Consider the following 21,892-nt stretch of genomic DNA (forward strand, 5'->3'; position numbering starts at 1 on the left):
ACAGGAGACAGAGGCCGGGTGACACAAGGAGACAGAGGCCGGGTGACAGGAGAGGGAGGAGAAGCCGGATGACAGACGAGAAAAGCCGGGGCGCGGCGGAGGCCGGGTGACAGGAGGTGGTGACAGGAGACGGAGGCCGGGTGACAGGAGACGGAGGCCGGGTGACAGGAGACGGAGGCCGGGTGACAGGAGGTGGAGGCCGGGTGACAGAAGAGAAAGCCGGGGCGCGGCGGAGGCCGGGTGACAGGAGGTGGAGGTCGGGTGACAGACGAGAAAAGCCGGGGCGCGGCGGAGGCCGGAGGGGGCGGCTCCCCCGGTGGCCCCGTTAGCCCCGCCCTGTGCCCCGGCCGCTGAGACGTCACTTCCGGTGAGCGGTCCTAGACGTGCGGCGGAGGCGGCGGCCGGACGAGTGTGACGGACAGAGCCGGGAAGCAGCAGCGCCCTCTCCCGCCCCAGCCATGGGGAACGCCGCCACTGCCAAGAAGGGGAACGAGATCGAGAGCGGTGAGTGCGGCCGGAGGGCCCGGAGCTGTGACCGGGGAGACACCGAGGAGTCAGCCGGGGATGGAGGCCGCGAGCATTCCTCCTGTGTACCTCATATATATATATATATATATATATATATATATATATATATATATATATATATATATACACCCGTGCCTCCTGTATATACACACCCCGTGCCTCCTGTGTACCTCCTGTATATACACACCCCGTGCCTCCTGTGTACCTCATATATATACACACCCTGTGCCTCCTGTGTATACACACCATGCCTCCTGTGTATACACACCATGCCTCCTGTGTATACACACCATGCCTCCTGTGTATACACACCATGCCTCCTGTGTACCTCCTATATGTACACACACCCCGTGCCTCCTATATATACACACCCCGTGCCTCCTGTGTACCTCCTATATATACACACCCCGTGCCTCCTGTATATACACCCCGTGCCTCCTGTGTATACACCCCGTGCCTCCTGTGTACCTCCTATATATACACACCCCGTGCCTCCTATATATACACACCCCGTGCCTCCTGTGTACCTCCTATATATACACACCCCGTGCCTCCTGTGTACCTCATATATATACACACCCCGTGCCTCCTGTGTACCTCCTATATATACACCCCCGTGCCTCCTGTGTACCTCCTATATATACACACCCGTGCCTCCTGTGTACCTCCTATATATACACACCCCGTGCCTCCTGTGTACCTCCTATATATATACACACCCCGTGCCTCCTGTATATACACCCCATGCCTCCTGTGTACCTCATATATATACACACCCCGTGCCTCCTGTATATACACCCCGTGCCTCCTGTGTACCTCCTGTATATACACACCCCATGCCTCCTGTGTACCTCATATATATACACACCCCGTGCCTCCTGTATATACACCCCGTGCCTCCTGTGTACCTCATATATATACACACCCCGTGCCTCCTGTATATACACCCCATGCCTCCTGTGTACCTCCTATATGTACACACCCCGTGCCTCCTGTATATACACACCCCGTGCCTCCTGTGTACCTCATATATATACACACCCCGTGCCTCCTGTGTACCTCATATATATACACACCCCGTGCCTCCTGTGTACCTCCTATATATACACACCCCGTGCCTCCTGTATATACACACCCCGTGCCTCCTGTGTACCTCCTGTATATACACACCCCGTGCCTCCTGTGTACCTCCTGTATATACACACCCCGTGCCTCCTATATATACACACCCCGTGCCTCCTGTGTACCTCCTATATATACACACCCCGTGCCTCCTGTATATACACACCCCGTGCCTCCTGTGTACCTCCTATATATACACACCCGTGCCTCCTGTGTACCTCCTATATATACACACCCCGTGCCTCCTGTGTACCTCCTATATATATACACACCCCGTGCCTCCTGTATATACACCCCATGCCTCCTGTGTACCTCATATATATACACACCCCGTGCCTCCTGTATATACACCCCGTGCCTCCTGTGTACCTCCTGTATATACACACCCCATGCCTCCTGTGTACCTCATATATATACACACCCCGTGCCTCCTGTATATACACCCCGTGCCTCCTGTGTACCTCATATATATACACACCCCGTGCCTCCTGTATATACACCCCATGCCTCCTGTGTACCTCCTATATGTACACACCCCGTGCCTCCTGTATATACACACCCCGTGCCTCCTGTATATACACACCCCGTGCCTCCTGTGTACCTCATATATATACACACCCCGTGCCTCCTGTGTACCTCCTATATATACACACCCCGTGCCTCCTGTATATACACACCCCGTGCCTCCTGTGTACCTCCTGTATATACACACCCCGTGCCTCCTGTGTACCTCCTGTATATACACACCCCGTGCCTCCTATATATACACACCCCGTGCCTCCTGTGTACCTCCTATATATACACACCCCGTGCCTCCTGTATATACACACCCCGTGCCTCCTGTGTACCTCCTATATATACACACCCCGTGCCTCCTGTGTACCTCCTATATATACACACCCCATGCCTCCTATATATACACACCCCGTGCCTCCTGTGTACCGCATATATATACACACCCTGTGCCTCCTGTATATACACCCCGTGCCCCCTGTGTACCTCCTATATATACACACCCCGTGCCTCCTGTATATACACCCCGTGCCTCCTGTGTACCTCCTGTATATACACACCCCGTGCCTCCTTTATATACACCCCGTGCATCCTGTGTACCTCCTATATGTACACACCCCGTGCCTCCTGTGTAAAATATATATATATATATATATATATATATATATATATATATATATATATATACACACACACACACACACACACACACACACACACACACACACACACACACACTCGATGGATGTAGCAGGAAGCCACGGACTGAGAGTCATATAGTGGGAGGAGCAGGGCCCCAGCAGCACAGAGTATCTCAGGAGATGAGTGAGGACAGGACTGCATGTGACAGGGGCAGTGGCATGATGTGAGGAGGGGAATGGGGGCAGCAGGAAGCCACAGACTGACAGTTATATAGTGGGAGGAGCAGGGTCCCCAGCAGCACAGAGTATATCAGGAGATGAGGGATGTGTCAGTGAGGACAGGGCTGCATGTGACAGGGGCAGTGACATGTGAGGAGGGGAATGGGGGCAGCAGGAAGCCACAGACTGACAGTTATATAGTGGGAGGAGCAGGGTCCCCAGCAGCACAGAGTATATCAGGAGATGAGTGATGTGTCAGTGAGGACAGGGCTGCATGTGACAGGGGCAGTGACATGATGTGAGGAGGGGAATGGAGGCAGCAGGAAGCCACAGACTGAGAGTTATATAGTGGGAGGAGCAGGGTCCCCAGCAGCACAGAGTGTATCAGGAGATGAGGGATTTGCCAGTGAGGACAGGGCTGCATGTGACAGGGGCAGTGACATGATGCGAGGAGGGGAATGGGGGCAGCAGGAAGCCACAGGCTGAGAGTTATATAGTGGGAGGAGCAGGATCCCCAGCAGCACAGAGTATATCAGGAGATTAGTATTGCTGTAAGTGACCTGATGTGAGGACACTGAATAAGAGTTATATGGTAGAAGAACATTCCCCAGCAGCACAGAGTGGGTCAGGAGTATTTCAGCTGGGAATATGACCTTATAAGCAAATATCTGATGACACCACACTCATCATTGTGTGACCATGAGTCCGCCAGCCCCGCTATCTTACACCTGATGTTGGGACACTATGGCGCGGTATAATGGCTGTAAGGGAAATTGGCGGTCTACCTGGATGGAAATAGAGGAGAACGTTCCGCATGTGAGAGGTCTTGTCGCATCTTCCCTGTACTGTCACCTTCCCTGGGCAGTGCTGCCAGATCTGCAGATACAGAGCTGTGTGGTAGGGGGAGAATACAGCCTTATTTATAGGTGCTGTAACTAATTCTCACCTGCTCAGCAAAGGCTCAGTAAGCATAAATAATGCAAAGGCCAATGTGTGCTTACACTACTGACCCTGTACAATGCCTGCATCCTCTCCGACAGCTGTAATATGCTGTGGTGCTGTGAGACGTTCCCCTGCTATAAGGGGCAGCACCACACTGTCCTGTCCCCTCTGATGTACACAGTGCTGTGCGGGTTCTGGTTAGCTATCCTGTATGGCAGGTGTGATGTGCTGTGGTGCTGTGAGATGTTCCCCTGCTATAAGGGGCAGCACCCACACTGTCCTGTCCCCTCTGATGTACACAGTGCTGTGCGGCTTCTGGTTAGCTATCCTGTATGGCAGGTGTGATATGCTGTGGTGCTGTGAGATGTTAAGGGGTAGTACCAACACTGTCCTGTCCCCTCTGATGTACACATTGCTGTGCGGGTTCGGGTTAGAGCTGTCCTGTATGGCAGGTGTGATGTGCTGTGGTGCTGTGAGATGTTAAGGGGTAGTACCCACACTGTCCTGTCCCCTGTGATGTACACAGCACTGTGCGGGTTAGAGCTGTCCTGTATGGCAGGTGTGATGTGCTGTGGTGCTGTGAGATGTTCCCCTGCTATAAGGGGCAGCACCCACACTGTCCTGTCCCCTCTGATGTACACAGTGCTGTGCAGAGGGCAGGTGTGATGTGCTGTGAGACATTCTCCTGCTATAAGGGGCAGCACCACACTGTCCTGTCCCCTCTGATGTACACAGTGCTGTGCAGGTTCTGGTTAGAGCTGTCCTGTATGGCAGGTGTGATGTGCTGTGAGACGTTCCCGCTGCTATAAGGGGCAGCACCACACTGTCCTGTCCCCTCTGATGTACACAGTGCTGTGCGGGTTCTGGTTAGCTATCCTGTATGGCAGGTGTGATGTGCTGTGGTGCTGTGAAATGTTCCCCTGCTATAAGGGGCAGCACCACACTGTCCTGTCCCCTCTGATGTACACAGTGCTGTGCGGCTTCTGGTTAGCTATCCTGTATGGCAGGTGTGATATGCTGTGGTGCTGTGAGATGTTAAGGGGTAGTACCAACACTGTCCTGTCCCCTCTGATGTACACATTGCTGTGCGGGTTCGGGTTAGAGCTGTCCTGTATGGCAGGTGTGATGTGCTGTGGTGCTGTGAGATGTTAAGGGGTAGTACCCACACTGTCCTGTCCCCTGTGATGTACACAGCACTGTGCGGGTTAGAGCTGTCCTGTATGGCAGGTGTGGCACACAGTAAACACGGGATACCATCCCGGCTGCACCTCAGTCCAATGCTCTGTGATGAGGTGAGGCACTGATTCCTCCACTCTCCAACATGGTAACGGCTCAAGAATAGGTTTTTTTACCCCGTGACCCCTCTGACAAAAATTGCTGAGTGTTATACCCTGAGGGAGCGGAATAGAGTTGTGATTTCTTTTCTACCAATCACCAGCAGATATAAGTTGTGCGCATACATTTTATAACAGAATTGACTCTCCAGCTGTATTGGCCAATACAATATCCGGAACCACTACATGTGCCCCCGTAACACCTAAGTGCTGGCGTTCAGCAGCGTTCTTCTTACTGTGAGCTGGTCTGAGCTGCCACTCCGGATATCCCTGTCGGTAGTTATGCTGAGCGAACCGTTACCGTGTGTTCCCATGGGAGAGAGCGGCACTTGGGGTGGGTTAGTGGTCATTCTAGCACCCTGCGTCCAGGTCCGTGCAGTTCCTCTTCCCTGCCTGAAGTGTTGCACTCTGCTGTGTGGTCTATATTTCAGCACTGATATACAGACCACACTGCTAGCAGCACCATAGCAGAGAGCGACACCCCAGGCAGGGAAGATAACCTGCACAGGATTTGGAATATGCAGGGTGCTGGAAGGATCACTATTGTGTAGTCTGAGATTTCCTTAGAACATGGCCAGGTCTTACTCTGCAATCTCTCCGTCCTGGGTTCCTGGCTTCAGAATGACTTAGGACTGGTGGGAAGCCACGGACCCATGTTACGGAGTATTCTAGATGATGCTCTGACACGTCCAAGTGGCGGTAATACCTGCAGTGTCTCGCCGATCCCCGTTCTGGTCCTGCGCCCCCATCGCTGGGAGAACAGGGTGAAAGCCCAAAACATAGTAAGTGTAGAAATCACGTTCCACCAAGTGTCCTTCCGTTATAATCTTGGTTAAGCCACAATCCGCTAATTAAAATAAAAAATGTATTATTATTTCATTATTGATACATTGACTATGAAAACAAAGGAGAAACCAATACAAGTCTGTCCCATCTTAAGATGCGTACACACGGGGGCGATTTTGTCCAAAATTGCGGGAAATATGGTCGCTGAGCGACCATATTGCCCGCAATGGGAGTGTGCACCGGCGATATATCGCCGGGTGCGCGCTCCCGTTTTTGCCCCTGTGGTGGTCGCAGGAACATGCTCCTGCGACCAGCTGATTACCACTGCCTGGCTCCCCCCGGCAGTTTCTTTTTCATCAGCGACCATCTCTGGTCGCTGATGAACAGGAGAAACTGAGCAATATATTGCTCAGCCATATATGGCTGAGCAGTATATCTCCCCCGTGTGTACACAGCATAAGTATATGACCCTGCCAGATCTGTGTCGGGATATAGAGCTGCTGTCTGTCGCTGTTACGCCGCTGTCTGAAGCTCTGCTGCTTCCAGCTCATCACTGGTAAATGTGGTTTTACACTTTCCATAAATGGGTTTGTGCTGTGACTAGTAAACACTCGTGTGGACAGACTGCAGGCTGCTGGTACTTGGCATTGCTCGGGTACTCTCGCTGATGTTGGCATACAGTCTACTAAACGTATGAGAGAAAGCACAATACGGACAAGCTGTGGTACAGGCGCAGTGTGTCTGGGAACTGCGTCACCTACAGATGTGTCCCCATACATCTGCGCTGCACCAGCGCCCTGGAGACTGCCAGCTTTGTGCATTTTTTTTGCATTTCCTTTGCTGAAAATGTGTGTACACAGCAAGGACACACAAGGAGCCTGCGCTGAGTGATGTAACACCTGTATACTGCGTGTGACTGAGGCTGTATACAGAGCAGACTGCGCTGAGTGATGTGACACCTGTATACTGCGTGTGACTGAGGCTGTATACGGAGCAGGCTGCGCTGAGTGATGTGACACCTGTATACTGCGTGTGACTGAGGCTGTATACGGAGCAGGCTGCGCTGAGTGATGTGACACCTGTATACTGCGTGTGACTGAGGCTGTATACAGAGCAGACTGCGCTGAGTGATGTGACACCTGTATACTGCGTGTGACTGAGGCTGTATACGGAGCAGACTGCACTGAGTGATGTGATGTGTGACACCTGTATACTGCGTGTGACTGAGGCTGTATACGGAGCAGGCTGCACTGAGTGATGTGATATGTGACACCTGTATACTGCGTGTGACTGAGGCTGTATACAGAGCAGACTGCGCTGAGTGATGTGACACCTGTATACTGCGTGTGACTGATGCTGTATACGGAGCAGGCTGCGCTGAGTGATGTGACACCTGTATACTGCGTGTGACTGAGGCTGTATACAGAGCAGACTGCGCTGAGTGATGTGACACCTGTATACTGCGTGTGACTGAGGCTGTATACGGAGCAGACTGCGCTGAGTGATGTGATGTGTGACACCTGTATACTGCGTGTGACTGAGGCTGTATACGGAGCAGGCTGCGCTGAGTGATGTGATATGTGACACCTGTATACTGTGTGTGACTGAGGCTGTATACGGAGCAGACTGCACTGAGTGATGGGATGTGACACCTGTATACTGCGTGTGACTGAGGCTGTATACGGAGCAGGCTGCGCTGAGTGATGTGACACCTGTATACTGCGTGTGACTGAGGCTGTATACAGAGCAGACTGCGCTGAGTGATGTGACACCTGTATACTGCGTGTGACTGAGGCTGTATACAGAGCAGACTGCGCTGAGTGATGTGACACCTGTATACTGCGTGTGACTGAGGCTGTATACGGAGCAGGCTGCGCTGAGTAATGTGACACCTGTATACTGCGTGTGACTGAGGCTGTATACAGAGCAGACTGCGCTGAGTGATGTGACACCTGTATACTGCGTGTGACTGAGGCTGTATACGGAACAGACTGCACTGAGTGATGTGTGACACCTGTATACTGCGTGTGACTGAGGCTGTATACGGAGCAGGCTGCGCTGAGTGATGTGATGTGACACCTGTATACTGCGTGTGACTGAGGCTGTATACAGAGCAGACTGCGCTGAGTGATGTGACACCTGTATACTGCGTGTGACTGAGGCTGTATACGGAGCAGACTGCACTGAGTGATGTGATGTGACACCTGTATACTGCGTGTGACTGAGGCTGTATACGGAGCAGGCTGCGCTGAGTGATGTGATATGTGACACCTGTATACTGCGTGTGACTGAGGCTGTATACGGAGCAGACTGCGCTGAGTGATGTGATATGTGACACCTGTATACTGCGTGTGACTGAGGCTGTATACAGAGCAGACTGCGCTGAGTGATGTGATGTGACACCTGTATACTACGTGTGACTGAGGCTGTATACGGAGCAGACTGCGCTGAGTGATGTGACACCTGTATACTACGTGTGACTGAGGCTGTATACGGAGCAGACTGTGCTGAGTGATGTGATATGTGACACCTGTATACCGCGTGTGACTGAGGCTGTATACGGAGCTGACTGCGCTGAGTGATGTGATATGTGACACCTGTATACTGTGTGTGACTGAGGCTGTATACGGAGCAGACTGCGCTGAGTGATGTGATGTGTGACACCTGTATACCGCGTGTGACTGAGGCTGTATACGGAGCAGACTGCGCTGAGTGATGGGATGTGACACCTGTATACTGCGTGTGACTGAGGCGGTATACGGAGCAGAGTGATGGGATGTGACACCTGTATACTGTGTGTGACTGATGCTGTATACGGAGCAGACTGCGCTGAGTGATGTGATATGTGACACCTGTATACTGTGTGTGACTGAGGCTGTATACGGAGCAGACTGCGCTGAGTGATGTGATATGACACCTGTATACTACGTGTGACTGAGGCTGTATACGGAGCAGACTGCGCTGAGTGATGTGACACCTGTATACTGTGTGTGACTGAGGCTGTATACGGAGCAGACTGCGCTGAGTGATGTGATGTGACACCTGTATACTGTGTGTGACTGAGGCTGTATACGGAGCAGACTGCACTGAGTGATGGGATGTGACACCTGTATACTGTGTGTGACTGAGGCTGTATACGGAGCAGGCTGCGCTGAGTGATGTGATATGTGACACCTGTATACTGCGTGTGACTGAGGCTGTATACGGAGCAGAGTGATGTGATATGTGACACCTGTATACTGTGTGTGACTGAGGCTGTATACGGAGCAGACTGCGCTGAGTGATGTGATATGACACCTGTATACTACGTGTGACTGAGGCTGTATACGGAGCAGACTGCGCTGAGTGATGTGACACCTGTATACTGTGTGTGACTGAGGCTGTATACGGAGCAGACTGCGCTGAGTGATGTGATGTGACACCTGTATACTGTGTGTGACTGAGGCTGTATACGGAGCAGACTGCACTGAGTGATGGGATGTGACACCTGTATACTGCGTGTGACTGAGGCTGTATACGGAGCAGACTGCGCTGAGTGATGTGATATGTGACACCTGTATACTGTGTGTGACTGAGGCTGTATACGGAGCAGACTGTGCTGAGTGATGTGATGTGTGACACCTGTATACTGCATGTGACTGAGGCTGTATACGGAGCAGACTGCGCTGAGTGATGTGATATGTGACACCTGTATACTGCGTGTGACTGAGGCTGTATACGGAGCAGACTGCGCTGAGTGATGTGATATGTGATACCTGTATACTGCGTGTGACTGAGGCTGTATACGGAGCAGACTGCGCTGAGTGATGGGATATGTGACACCTGTATACCGCGTGTGACTGAGGCTGTATACGGAGCAGACTGCGCTGAGTGATGGGATATGTGACACCTGTATACCGCGTGTGACTGAGGCTGTATAAGGAGCAGACTGCACTGAGTGATGGGATGTGACACCTGTATACTGCGTGTGACTGAGGCTGTATACGGAGCAGAGTGATGTGATATGTGACACCTGTATACTGCGTGTGACTGAGGCTGTATACGGCGCAGACTGCGCTGAGTGATGTGATATGTGACTGAGGCTGTATAAGGAGCAGACTGCACTGAGTGATGGGATGTGACACCTGTATACTGTGTGTGACTGAGGCTGTATACGGAGCAGAGTGATGTTATATGTGACACCTGTATACTGCGTGTGACTGAGGCTGTATACGGAGCAGGCTGCGCTGAGTGATGTGATCTAGAGTACAGATGAGGCACCGGGACAGCAGTCACTGAGACATAGTGCAGAGAGGAGAAATGAGGCACCGGGACAGAGTGCAGGGAGTTGCACACGAGGCGTTGGGACAGAGTTAATACCGTGGGTGACTTATTTCATGTGTTGTCACTGTTACTTTTTATATTTTGTGGTCTAGTGGCCCCCACCCCACGTGGCCTTGGTTCCCTACTTCTCTCCTGATTCCACTATCTGCAGTAGTAGATTTATGGCCTGGTGCGGCCTCTGACAACAGTGTAGTCTGTAACCAGGATTTGCAGCGGCTGCTTCCACAACCCAGACTCTGCTGTGTCGCTCATTACAGTGGGCGTGCAGTAAGCCAGCGTGGGCTTGACCACGCGTCTGGGGTAACTGTATATACATGGAGCCCGCAGTACTGTGGTGCCCCGGTATGGTCATGGTGTCGTTCTGCTTTTACATCCCATAATACTCCAGCGTGGGATTTGTATGCAGAAGCTGATGGCCAGATCCATTCCCCTGTCATTGTGGAGCACTACAGCTCTCAGACGACCAGACAACAGATTTTTCCCATTTGTGCCCCCCCCCCTCATCTGTCACCGCACAGTCACTGTATCGCTGGGGCCTGTGACAGCAGAGGTATGGTCTCCCAAACACAGGCCGCTGGTTGGTACTGGGTCAGATATGGCAGTGTGCGCCCAGTAACCACTGTCCCAGGATCTGCCTCTTTAAGCCCTTTTTAAAATTGAAGCTAAACCTGAAGGAAAAGTTGCTGAACTGTAATCTCTCCATAATGTCCAGATGTTGTTTGGTGCATGCTGCCACATCTTTCAGAAGTACTGTATGTACTTTCCTATTCATCTGACTTCCCTGCCAGTACCCTGCCATATCTGTAGCAATGTTGGGCCACAGTGACTTATCTGTATCGCTGCGTTTTGTTGGTATGTTGCACAGAAAGATGCCACCAAATTTCCACTACAAAAAGAAAAGTTTTCTGTCCCCGAATATATATCCCTGTGTTACTCACAGCGCAACTTATGTTCCACATCTACTGTAAGTTTGTACCCAGTTATCTGTGTAGCATCTCCGCTATGTAACATCTATGTGGCAGGTGAGTGATTGTGACATTCCTGTACTGGGTGGAGGAGCTGACTGTTATTGGCTAGCCCGGGGCATGTATGAGCGCGGTGACTGGTGGTTATTGGCTAGCCCGGGGCATGTATGAGCGCGGTGACTGGTGGTTATTGGCTAGCCCGGTGTATGTATGAGCGCGGTGGATGGTGGTTATGGGCTAGCCCGGTGTATGTATGAGCGCGGTGGATGGTGGTTATTGGCTAGCCCGGTGTATGTATGAGTGCGGTGGATGGTGGTTATGGGCTAGCCCGGTGTATGTATGAGCGCGGTGACTGGTGGTTATGGGCTAGCCCGGGGTATGTATGAGCGCGGTGGATGGTGGTTATTGGCTAGCCCGGTGTATGTATGAGCGCGGTGACTGGTGGTTATGGGCTAGCCCGGTGTATGTATGAGTGCGGTGGATGGTGGTTATGGGCTAGCCCGGTGTATGTATGAGCGCGGTGACTGGTGGTTATGGGCTAGCCCGGGGTATGTATGAGCGCGGTGGATGGTGGTTATTGGCTAGCCCGGTGTATGTATGAGCGCGGTGACTGGTGGTTATGGGCTAGCCCGGTGTATGTATGAGTGCGGTGGATGGTGGTTATGGGCTAGCCCGGTGTATGTATGAGCGCGGTGGATGGTGGTTATTGGCTAGCCCGGTGTATGTATGAGTGCGGTGGATGGTGGTTATTGGCTAGCCCGGTGTATGTATGAGCGCGGTGGATGGTGGTTATTGGCTAGCCCGGTGTATGTATGAGTGCGGTGGATGGTGGTTATTGGCTAGCCCGGTGTATGTATGAGCGCGGTGGATGGTGGTTATTGGCTAGCCCGGGGTATGTATGAGCGCGGTGGATGGTGGTTATTGGCTAGCCCGGTGTATGTATGAGCGCGGTGGATGGTGGTTATTGGCTAGCCCGGGGTATGTATGAGCGCGGTGGATGGTGGTTATTGGCTAGCCCGGTGTATGTATGAGTGCGGTGGATGGTGGTTATGGGCTAGCCCGGTGTATGTATGAGTGCGGTGGATGGTGGTTATGGGCTAGCCCGGTGTATGTATGAGCGCGGTGACTGGTGGTTATGGGCTAGCCCGGGGTATGTATGAGCGCGGTGGATGGTGGTTATTGGCTAGCCCGGTGTATGTATGAGCGCGGTGACTGGTGGTTATGGGCTAGCCCGGTGTATGTATGAGTGCGGTGGATGGTGGTTATGGGCTAGCCCGGTGTATGTATGAGCGCGGTGACTGGTGGTTATGGGCTAGCCCGGGGTATGTATGAGCGCGGTGGATGGTGGTTATTGGCTAGCCCGGTGTATGTATGAGCGCGGTGACTGGTGGTTATGGGCTAGCCCGGTGTATGTATGAGTGCGGTGGATGGTGGTTATGGGCTAGCCCGGTGTATGTATGAGCGCGGTGGATGGTGGTTATTGGCTAGCCCGGTGTATGTATGAGTGCGGTGGATGGTGGTTATTGGCTAGCCCGGTGTATGTATGAGCGCGGTGGATGGTGGTTATTGGCTAGCCCGGTGTATGTATGAGTGCGGTGGATGGTGGTTATTGGCTAGCCCGGTGTATGTATGAGCGCGGTGGATGGTGGTTATTGGCTAGCCCGGGGTATGTATGAGCGCGGTGGATGGTGGTTATTGGCTAGCCCGGTGTATGTATGAGCGCGGTGGATGGTGGTTATTGGCTAGCCCGGGGTATGTATGAGCGCGGTGGATGGTGGTTATTGGCTAGCCCGGTGGATGGTGGTTATGGGCTAGCCCGGTGGATGGTGGTTATGGGCTAGCCCGGTGGATGGTGGTTATGGGCTAGCCCGGTGGATGGTGGTTATGGGCTAGCCCGATGCATGTATGAGCGCGGTTGATGGCGGTTATTGGTTAGCATTGGTTATTGGTAACAGTGAAAAAACCCATGTGACCCTTTTGACTGTCGACCTAGACCCATGTCGACCTAATGACCGTATCCCATTGTACTACAGTATGGACAGTGACAGCATCACTGGTATTAGCACATGATGTGACCTCTGCGTCCCAGTGAGCTTACAAATGGCCTCTGCAGAGTTCTGCTCAGCCGCGTAAAGGCCCCATCGCAGCACATTGACCGTCCCTCCTGTGTGTGAGCGCCGCAGCGCTCCGCTGGTGGCGTAATGGGCCTCTGAGGCTTTCACATCTGTCTGATAGATGTATGGAATACTGTCCTGGCGGCACATAGCACCCGCACAGATGTGACTTCTCGGAATGTCTCCTCTACAGAACTGCGAATATATGGACAAGTACGGAGCGCGCTGCTACCACACAGCCAGGCACGTTTCCCAAGTGAGAGATGACTGCCCGTCCCGGCTTGGGCGCCTGCCAGATCCTGGATACTAGATTCCATATGTCGGCCCCTTTATGTTGGCGCCGTGGTCGCTGAGATGTTTCCTCTATTAGAGAAGTGTTATTTTTCCATTTTTGGGAAACAGATTTCCACCTAATTTCATTAGTTTTGGGTCCTAACCCTCCACTGTAACGGGACTTGGGGATCACTGCAGGTCCCTGTGATATCTTTGGCCCAGCATCTCCCTGGTCTATACGTGTGTTTTGCAGGTCTCTGCAGGGGCCATTTGACACAAAAACGGTTGATATACCTTCGGTCAACATAGGCAAAGTCGGCATGAATTTTTGATGATTTTTCTTCAAAAAGAGTGTTTTTCATATTTTTCTGTACAAGTGTTCATAGCGTGGGAATATAATAGTGTGCTCCGGGGACGCAGCACATATATACAGACGGTGTCCATATCACAGACACCCAAAACCATGAATAACACATGTCGATCTTTTGACTGGCGACCATAAGCTTGTGTCTAGCTCACAGGTCTTCAACCTGTGGCCCTCCAGATGTTGGGGAACTACATGTCCCAGCATGCCCTCAGTTTTGGCCTGCTCTTATAGGAAAAAATGTGGCAATGCATGTTTGAACATGTAGTTTCACAACATCTGGAGGCCACAGGTTGAAGACCCATGGTCTAGCTCAGAGGTGGGGAACCTCAGGCACGGGGGCCGTATGCGGTCCCTGTAGCCGGTCTGAGTGGCCCGCCTACCCGCCCGGTGGCTTTACCGGGAGTCAAGTACAGGGGAATACTCGCAAGATTCCTCTTAATCAGCGGCAGCCGGAGACTGTCTGTCCTATTCGGCGGCAGCCACAGAGCGTGGGATGGCTGCAGCTGGGGACTGTCAGTCCTATTCAACGGCAGCCACAGAGCGTGGGATGGCTGCAGCTGGGGACTGTCAGTCCTAATTAACGGCAGCCACAGAGCGTGGGATGGCTGCAGCCGGAGACTGTCAGTCCTATTCCGCTGCAGCCACAGAGCGTGGGATGGCTGCAGCTGGGGACTGTCAGTCCTATTCAACGGCAGCCACAGAGCGTGGGATGGCTGCAGCCGGAGACTCAGTCCTATTCCGCGGCAGCCACAGAGCGTGGGATTGCTGCAGCTGGGGACTGTCAGTCCTATTCCGCGGCAGCCACAGAGCGTGGGATGGCTGCAGCCGGAGACTGTCAGTCCTATTCCGCGGCAGCCACAGAGCGTGGGATGGCTGCAGCCGGAGACTCAGTCCTATTCCGCGGCAGCCACAGAGCGTGGGATTGCTGCAGCTGGGGACTGTCAGTCCTATTCCGCGGCAGCCACAGAGCGTGGGATGGCTGCAGCCGGAGACTGTCAGTCCTATTCCGCGGCAGCCACAGAGCGTGGGATGGCTGCAGCCGGGGACTGTCAGTCCTATTCCGCGGCAGCCACAGAGCGTGGGATGGCTGCAGCCGGAGACTGTCAGTCCTATTCCGCGGCAGCCACAGAGTGTGGGATTGCTGCAGCTGGGGACTGTCAGTCCTATTCAACGGCAGCCACAGAGCGTGGGATTGCTGCAGCTGGGGACTCAGTCCTATTCCGCGGCAGCCGCTGGAGCGTGGGATGGCTGCAGCTGGGGACTGTCTGTCCTATTCAACGGCAGCCACAGAGCGTGGGATGGCTGCAGCCGGAGACGGTCAGTCCTATTCCGCGGCAGCCACAGAGCGTGGGATGGCTGCAGCTGGGGACTGTCTGTCCTATTCCGCGGCAGCCACAGAGCGTGGGATTGCTGCAGCCGGAGACTGTCAGTCCTATTCCGCGGCAGCCGGAGAGCGTGGGATGGCTGCAGCCGGAGACTCAGTCCTATTCCGTGGCAGCCACAGAGCGTGGGATTGCTGCAGCTGGGGACTGTCAAACCTATTCCGCGGCAGCCACAGAGTGTGGGATGGCTGCAGCCGGGGACTCAGTCCTATTCCGCGGCAGCCACAGAGCGTGGGATGGCTGCAGCCGGAGACTCATTCCTATTCCGTGGCAGCCACAGAGCGTGGGATGGCTATAGCTGGGGACTGTCAGTCCTATTCCGCGGCAGCCACAGAGCGTGGGATGGCTGCAGCCGGAGACTGTCAGTCCTATTCCGCGGCAGCCACAGAGCGTGGGATGGCTGCAGCCGGAGACTGTCAGTCCTATTCAGCGGCAGCCACAGAGCGTGGGATTGCTGCAGCCGGAGACTGTCAGTCCTATTTCGCGGCAGCCACAGAGTGTGGGATGGCGGCAGCCGGAGACTGTCAGTCCTATTCAGCGGCAGCCACAGAGCGTGGGATTGCTGCAGCCGGAGACTGTCAGTCCTATTCCGCGGCAGCCACAGAGCGTGGGATGGCTGCAGCCGGAGACACTCAGTCCTATTCCGCGGCAGCCACAGAGTGTGGGATTGCTGCAGCCGGGGACTGTCAGTCCTATTCCGCGGCAGCCACAGAGCGTGGGATGGCTGCAGCCGGAGACTGTCAGTCCTATTCAACGGCAGCCACAGAGCGTGGGATGGCTGCAGCTGGAGACTGTCAGTCCTATTCCGCGGCAGCCACAGAGCGTGGGATGGCTGCAGCCGGAGACTCAGTCCTATTCCGCGGCAGCCACAGAGCGTGGGATGGCTGCAGCCGGAGACTGTCAGTCCTATTCCGCGGCAGCCACAGAGCGTGGGATGGCTGCAGCCGGAGACTGTCAGTCCTATTCAACGGCAGCCACAGAGCGTGGGATGGCTGCAGCCGGAGACTGTCAGTCCTATTCCGCGGCAGCCGGAGACTGTCAGTCCTATTCCGCGGCAGCCGGAGACTGTCAGTCCTATTCCGCGGCAGCCGGAGACTGTCAGTCCTATTCCGCGGCAGCCGGAGACTGTCAGTCCTATTCCGCGGCAGCCGGAGACTGTCAGTCCTATTCCGCGGCAGCCGGAGACTGTCAGTCCTATTCCGCGGCAGCCGGAGACTGTCAGTCCTATTCCGCGGCAGCCGGAGACTGTCAGTCCTATTTCGCGGCAGCCGGAGACTGTCAGTCCTATTTCGCGGCAGCCACAGAGTGTGGGATGGCGGCAGCCGGAGACTGTCAGTCCTATTCAACGGCAGCCACAGAGCGTGGGATGGCTGCAGCTGGGGACAGTCAGTCCTATTCCGCGGCAGCCGCCGGAGCGTGGGATGGCTGCAGCTGGGGACAGTCAGTCCTATTCCGCGGCAGCCACAGAGCGTGGGATGGCTGCAGCTGGGGACTGTCAGTCCTATTCCGCGGCAGCCGCCCGGAGTGTGTGATGGCTGCAGCTGGGGACTGTCAGTCCTATTCCGCGGCAGCCGCCCGGAGTGTGTGATGGCTGCAGCTGGGGACTGTCAGTCCTATTCCGCGGCAGCCGCCCGGAGCATGGGATGGCTGCAGCCGGAGACTGTCAGTCCTATTCCGCGGCAGCCGGAGACTGTCAGTCCTATTCAACGGCAGCCGCCGGAGCGTGGGATTGCTGCAGCAGGACAATTTGTTTGAGAAATTTTTACATATGGCCCCCGGAGGATTTTTTTTTCCCCATACAAATGGCCCTTGGCACAAAAAAAAGCTTCCCCACCCCTGGTCTAACTCTTGCCAGTGTTTATCCCCTATGCCCTCTTAGCTCGGGTGTGACGACGTGCAGCTGTGATATGTAATTTAGTGTATGGGTAGAGAATATGGACTCCGTAGGGTCTGCCTGTGCTACAATCACTCCCAGGTCATTGTCCCGGTGACAACCAGCAGTGCGCGGAAGCTGCTGTCCCCTGTAATGTGATCTCCAGCCCGTGCATGTAATCTGGTCAGTGCTGCAGTATGACTCCTGTACAGTAGGTGGCAGCAGAGCTCCTCGCTGTGGATGGAAGTGAAGATTCGTTCTGTCCACTCCCTGGCTCTTGTCAGATGCTATTTATAGCCAGAGCTTCTGTACTGTCCATAGGGATCTTCTCTCAGTCTCCGTTCAGAGAATGCAGCGTCCTCTCCTATTGCAATAGAACGTGTATGGTCTCTGCGTTCTGTTATCGGGATGGACTGGGACCCGATATGCAGTAGAATATATGGAGTGTTCTCTTAGCTGTGTGATATATGTGGTCTCTGGTATATGTGAGAAAGTGGAACAGGAAACGCCTGTCTTACAAACAGGCGGTAATCTCCATGGCAACGTCTCCCAGCCGGCCGTGATCTATACTTAGAGAGGAAATGAAACAAAATGGCGGCATACGGTACCCCATCAACTGGAGGCGGATCAGTATCCTAAGGGGGGGGAGGGGGGTAAATATAGTTGGGTCCATGTTACTAATGCAGGCAGAAGCAAGATGGCTGCCATAGTCTGTGTCGCTCTGGGTGTTAGGGCATGCTGGCACTTGTAGTACCACAATAGCTGGGAAGCAACAGAATGCCTTACTTTGATATATGGAACCATTGTAATTGTGTCCTGTGCTGGAGTGTCCAGAAAATGAATTGATTTACGATGGTGTGCTCTGTTATTGCCTGACGGTACATGTGCGCTGGGAGTCCTTATTCTCATGTGACCAAGACGCACAAGCAGACTCTGCTGATTAAAATTCTATGCGGCCTGTCTTTATTCTATGTACGACCGCAGCTGTATCCGCATACAGAATCCTGGAGACCGAGCATCATCATTATTGTTACGTATTGATTTATGAGGCGCCACAAGTGGTTCGCAGCGCCGGACACATAGATGCGAATAGACACCCAAACCTAGTGATGCCAATAAGACACTTTATCGGGCATAAAGACGCCTGGCGTTGGAATCGCACACGACAAAAACTGATGCCAACAACAGCCAACATGTAGTGCTGAGGGTTGTGGCCCCACCACAAACACCTGTCCCTCTGTTATGCACCCATTGTACCTGCTGCTCTACTGGCGTGCCCTGTGGCATGTGTGTTATTAATATTCATTCCTGTAATATGTTAAATGTGAAGCCTGGCGATGCTCATTGGCTGGTACTTACTCTGATGACACTTGGTTATGTTGGTGCCTGCGCTCAGCTGTAATTGACGGATGCACTATTGTCAAACAAAAGGGAATATGGCGCAAATATTTGTGTATGACTTTATCTGGTGTCTCTCATACTGTATGGGTACAGCCGCAGCACCTGACGGCATAGGCTGATTTCTGCACTCTGCAGGGCCAGTGCCCCCTGGTGGACAGGAGAAGTCCAGCTTCCACCCATAACCGCCACAAGCCCATGTGCCCGGCCAGCGTTGGACTTGTACAGAATGGGGAGAGCTTGTGACTAGCACCAGGAATAGAATCCAGAACATCTGTGTTTGCTGCTATAGTATTCTGTTTTCACAGTGAGTTTAGAACCAGTTGGGTATTTTTCCGCCTTACTGGGAGTGTTGGGACCAGTGATTATTGGTAAGGTGAAACCAGTAACGGTGCCTGCGGAGGCTTTTTCTGGAGGAACCAGTAGCTGTAGTGGTTTTGTGCACATAGACAAACAGGAAGTAAGTCGTACGTTGCTGTGCAAATTTTTTTTTTTTTTTCTTTTGAAGTTTTTGAGTTTGGAGCCATCTTAGCAAACTCCGTGACTGCAGCGACCGGGACCTCTCTCCGTGTATGGCGTCTGACAGCGACAACCTGCAGGCCGCCGGGACCTCTACGGCCCTGCAGAAACTAGAGGGGTTTGCAAACAGACTGTTCCATAGGAATGGGAAGAGCAGCATGCCTGAGCAGAGGGCAGCATTGGAGCAGGAGGGTCAGCTGGTGTCTGAGAGCACCGTACAGTGGGACAGAGCAAGTAAGTGCTAGGGGTACAGGAGCGACCGCTAGTGCATTTGGGCCTTTTATAAAGGCTTTCAGGGGTAACCTTTGAGATTGCAGGGATTCTCCGTAGGAAATTTGCAAAGGAATCAGCACTATGGGGGGTATTAAATCCCTGCCTGTATTTCCAAAAGTCGGTAATATTGTCAGTTTCGATCCATATTAGATGTAATTTACATTCGATCTAGTCAATGGTTTTCTGTAGGTGAAACCGGCCTCTAATTCAGCAATTTAGTGGCAGTTTCCGCCAATCGGCTTTTCAAAAAGCTGAATCTGCCGCGGTGAGCCCCAGATGGAAACCACTGGAATTGGGCAGGTTCTGGCGGTATTCCGAGGATTGAATAGAATGGCCGTGTGTGTGTGTCTGTGTGTGTGTGAGATCTGGTACGCCGTTACCTGGGGGGAGTTACTTATATCTATCCTTACTATACTTTATATTACCAAGTGTGCTGGATTCTGAAAATGCCACTTTGGCAAAATTTTTGCACTATACTTTGTGTGGATTGTTACTATATCGTACAATATAGTGTCTTGTGTGCAGTTTTGTTCTGTTATACATTGGGGATTGTGTATCTGCACCATGGGTTGATCGCCAAGGGTTAAGGGACAAGCATTTCTGCCCCAGGATGTCCTGCATGGCTGAGGTGTTACTAGCGGTGACGGACATGTCTAACCAGCCTGACAGCGTCCGTCTGCTGTAAGGAGAATTCCACACTAGTGAGAGGCTGCAATGACCCCCCCCCCCCCCCCCCCCCCCCCCTCAGCCGTCCGAGTGTGTGCCAAATATCCGAGTCTCCCCCTCCCTCCCCATGTGCCAATGATCTTTGTCCACGTGGTTAATCGTGTCCTGTGCTGACTTTGTGCATAGGGTAAAATAATATACTAATAACTGCAATAAATGCTTCTTGTTCCTACTGATCATCCTTTGCTCCTTATACCTGGGGATTGCTGCACCTCAGTGTGTTCTATTTGCTATCATTGGCTTATTCGTGTATTCTCCGGCTTCTACCATCAGCAGAATGAGTGGCGTATTGACAGCGGTTACTATGACTGAAATTCTAATCTGCCCCAGTCAGAAGATGACCCCTAACTGGTATTTTGCTGTTTGGGGTAAAGTTACTAACTGACCCCAAATGTTTAAGTCACTTACCCACCTTCTCATCAGTGGCCCAAACACAAATCTTGGTGAAATTAAAAGGGCTTTCTTACCACTATGCACCCATTGTTAGACTGGCCGCCACCAGACTTGTCCACATGTGGCCCAACGTCTCCCAATCCGCCGCCTTCTGCTCCTCAGCTGGTGGGGCACCCAGCATGCAGAAACCTTGCTCAGGCCATGCCATTGGTGACGACATAAGCGGATGGACCCCGATGGGATCTGATCACCTTGTCTCGCCCACGGTCACCCTGGCGTCCACCTCCGCTATTGTCTGCATGGCGGACTGTAGGTTGTCATTGATGGAAGGGTTGAAACGCACAGTAATCTAAGATAGTGTTTTATTATGTTGCACTTTGGGTAAGGCTACATTGTAACAATGTGTGTGTGTGTATCTGGTCTGATGTAATTGTTTCCTGTTACTGGAATATTTGGAAGCGCTGTGGGAGGTGTTGACCGACCCCCCCCCCCTGTAATTATGGTATGTGGTTAATGTCATGACAGTTGGGGGCAGATTTACAGATTTTTGAGGATAACTGGGGAGGATACAAATAAACTGATCATTCTGAGCCTGTTGCCATGGAAACACTCTGCCGAATTCATGTAGCCGGTGTAACCCTTTCCTGGCGCTGGTGCTTCTCCGGAGATGGGTCTCCAGGTGTCTGTGCTGTAGAGGCATTGCATGTGGCAGGCTGAGCAGCGCAGGGTTAATAATAGGAGTGTGCCTGCACCAGTGAGCCCAGTGCACCTTCACAATCGCTGCTGCCGAGCGCTGGAAGCTGAGCCGCGGGATTAAACGCTCCCTGCCGTGGTATAACATTATGCCCAGCAATATGGTGCAGTGGGCAAGCTTGTCAGCATGAACGGTGAGTACGGTGCCGTGCCAGTCATTACTACTCTATGCACGTACGTGTGTGTGTCTGCTGTTATTTGTGGTGATGGAAGACGAGGTCGCGTCACCTGCAATTTCAGCTTTCATTTTTGTTTTGAAATGTTTTTCTGTGCAGCAATCTGTACAAGTGCAGAATTCGGCGTATTCCGGGTGCGCTGCCTGTTAAGGGCAATGAGGGGATGAATTTATCATAAATGATTATTTGATTTTAAATGACTAATGTTGGATGGATTTATTGATTTATTTGCAGTCCGGAATCTTTTGATTTTATTTTTCTCCCAATAATGA

At 52.9% G+C, this 21,892-nt stretch overlaps 1 protein-coding gene across 3 annotated transcripts in view; it reads left to right on the top strand.

The window, feature by feature from the left end:
* Nucleotides 1-342: 342 nt before the first annotated feature.
* PRKACB (protein kinase cAMP-activated catalytic subunit beta) overlaps nucleotides 343-21,892 on the top strand; it is a 61,641-nt gene continuing 40,091 nt past the window's right edge. Inside the window, exon 1 of one of the 3 annotated variants that reach the window (XM_083157859.1) lies at nucleotides 343-504. In XM_083157859.1, the coding sequence (XP_083013985.1) occupies nucleotides 459-504 (46 nt within the window). In that variant the 5' untranslated portion in view covers nucleotides 343-458. Of the gene's footprint in view, nucleotides 505-19,325; nucleotides 19,534-21,343; nucleotides 21,579-21,892 lie in introns of those variants that run through there. The other 2 variants (XM_083157858.1, XM_083157860.1) reach the window with 2 other exon arrangements.

The sequence above is a fragment of the Crinia signifera genome, chromosome 8, assembly GCF_055691185.1.
Source record: "Crinia signifera chromosome 8, ASM5569118v1, whole genome shotgun sequence".
Classification (NCBI taxonomy): Eukaryota; Metazoa; Chordata; class Amphibia; order Anura; family Myobatrachidae; genus Crinia; species Crinia signifera.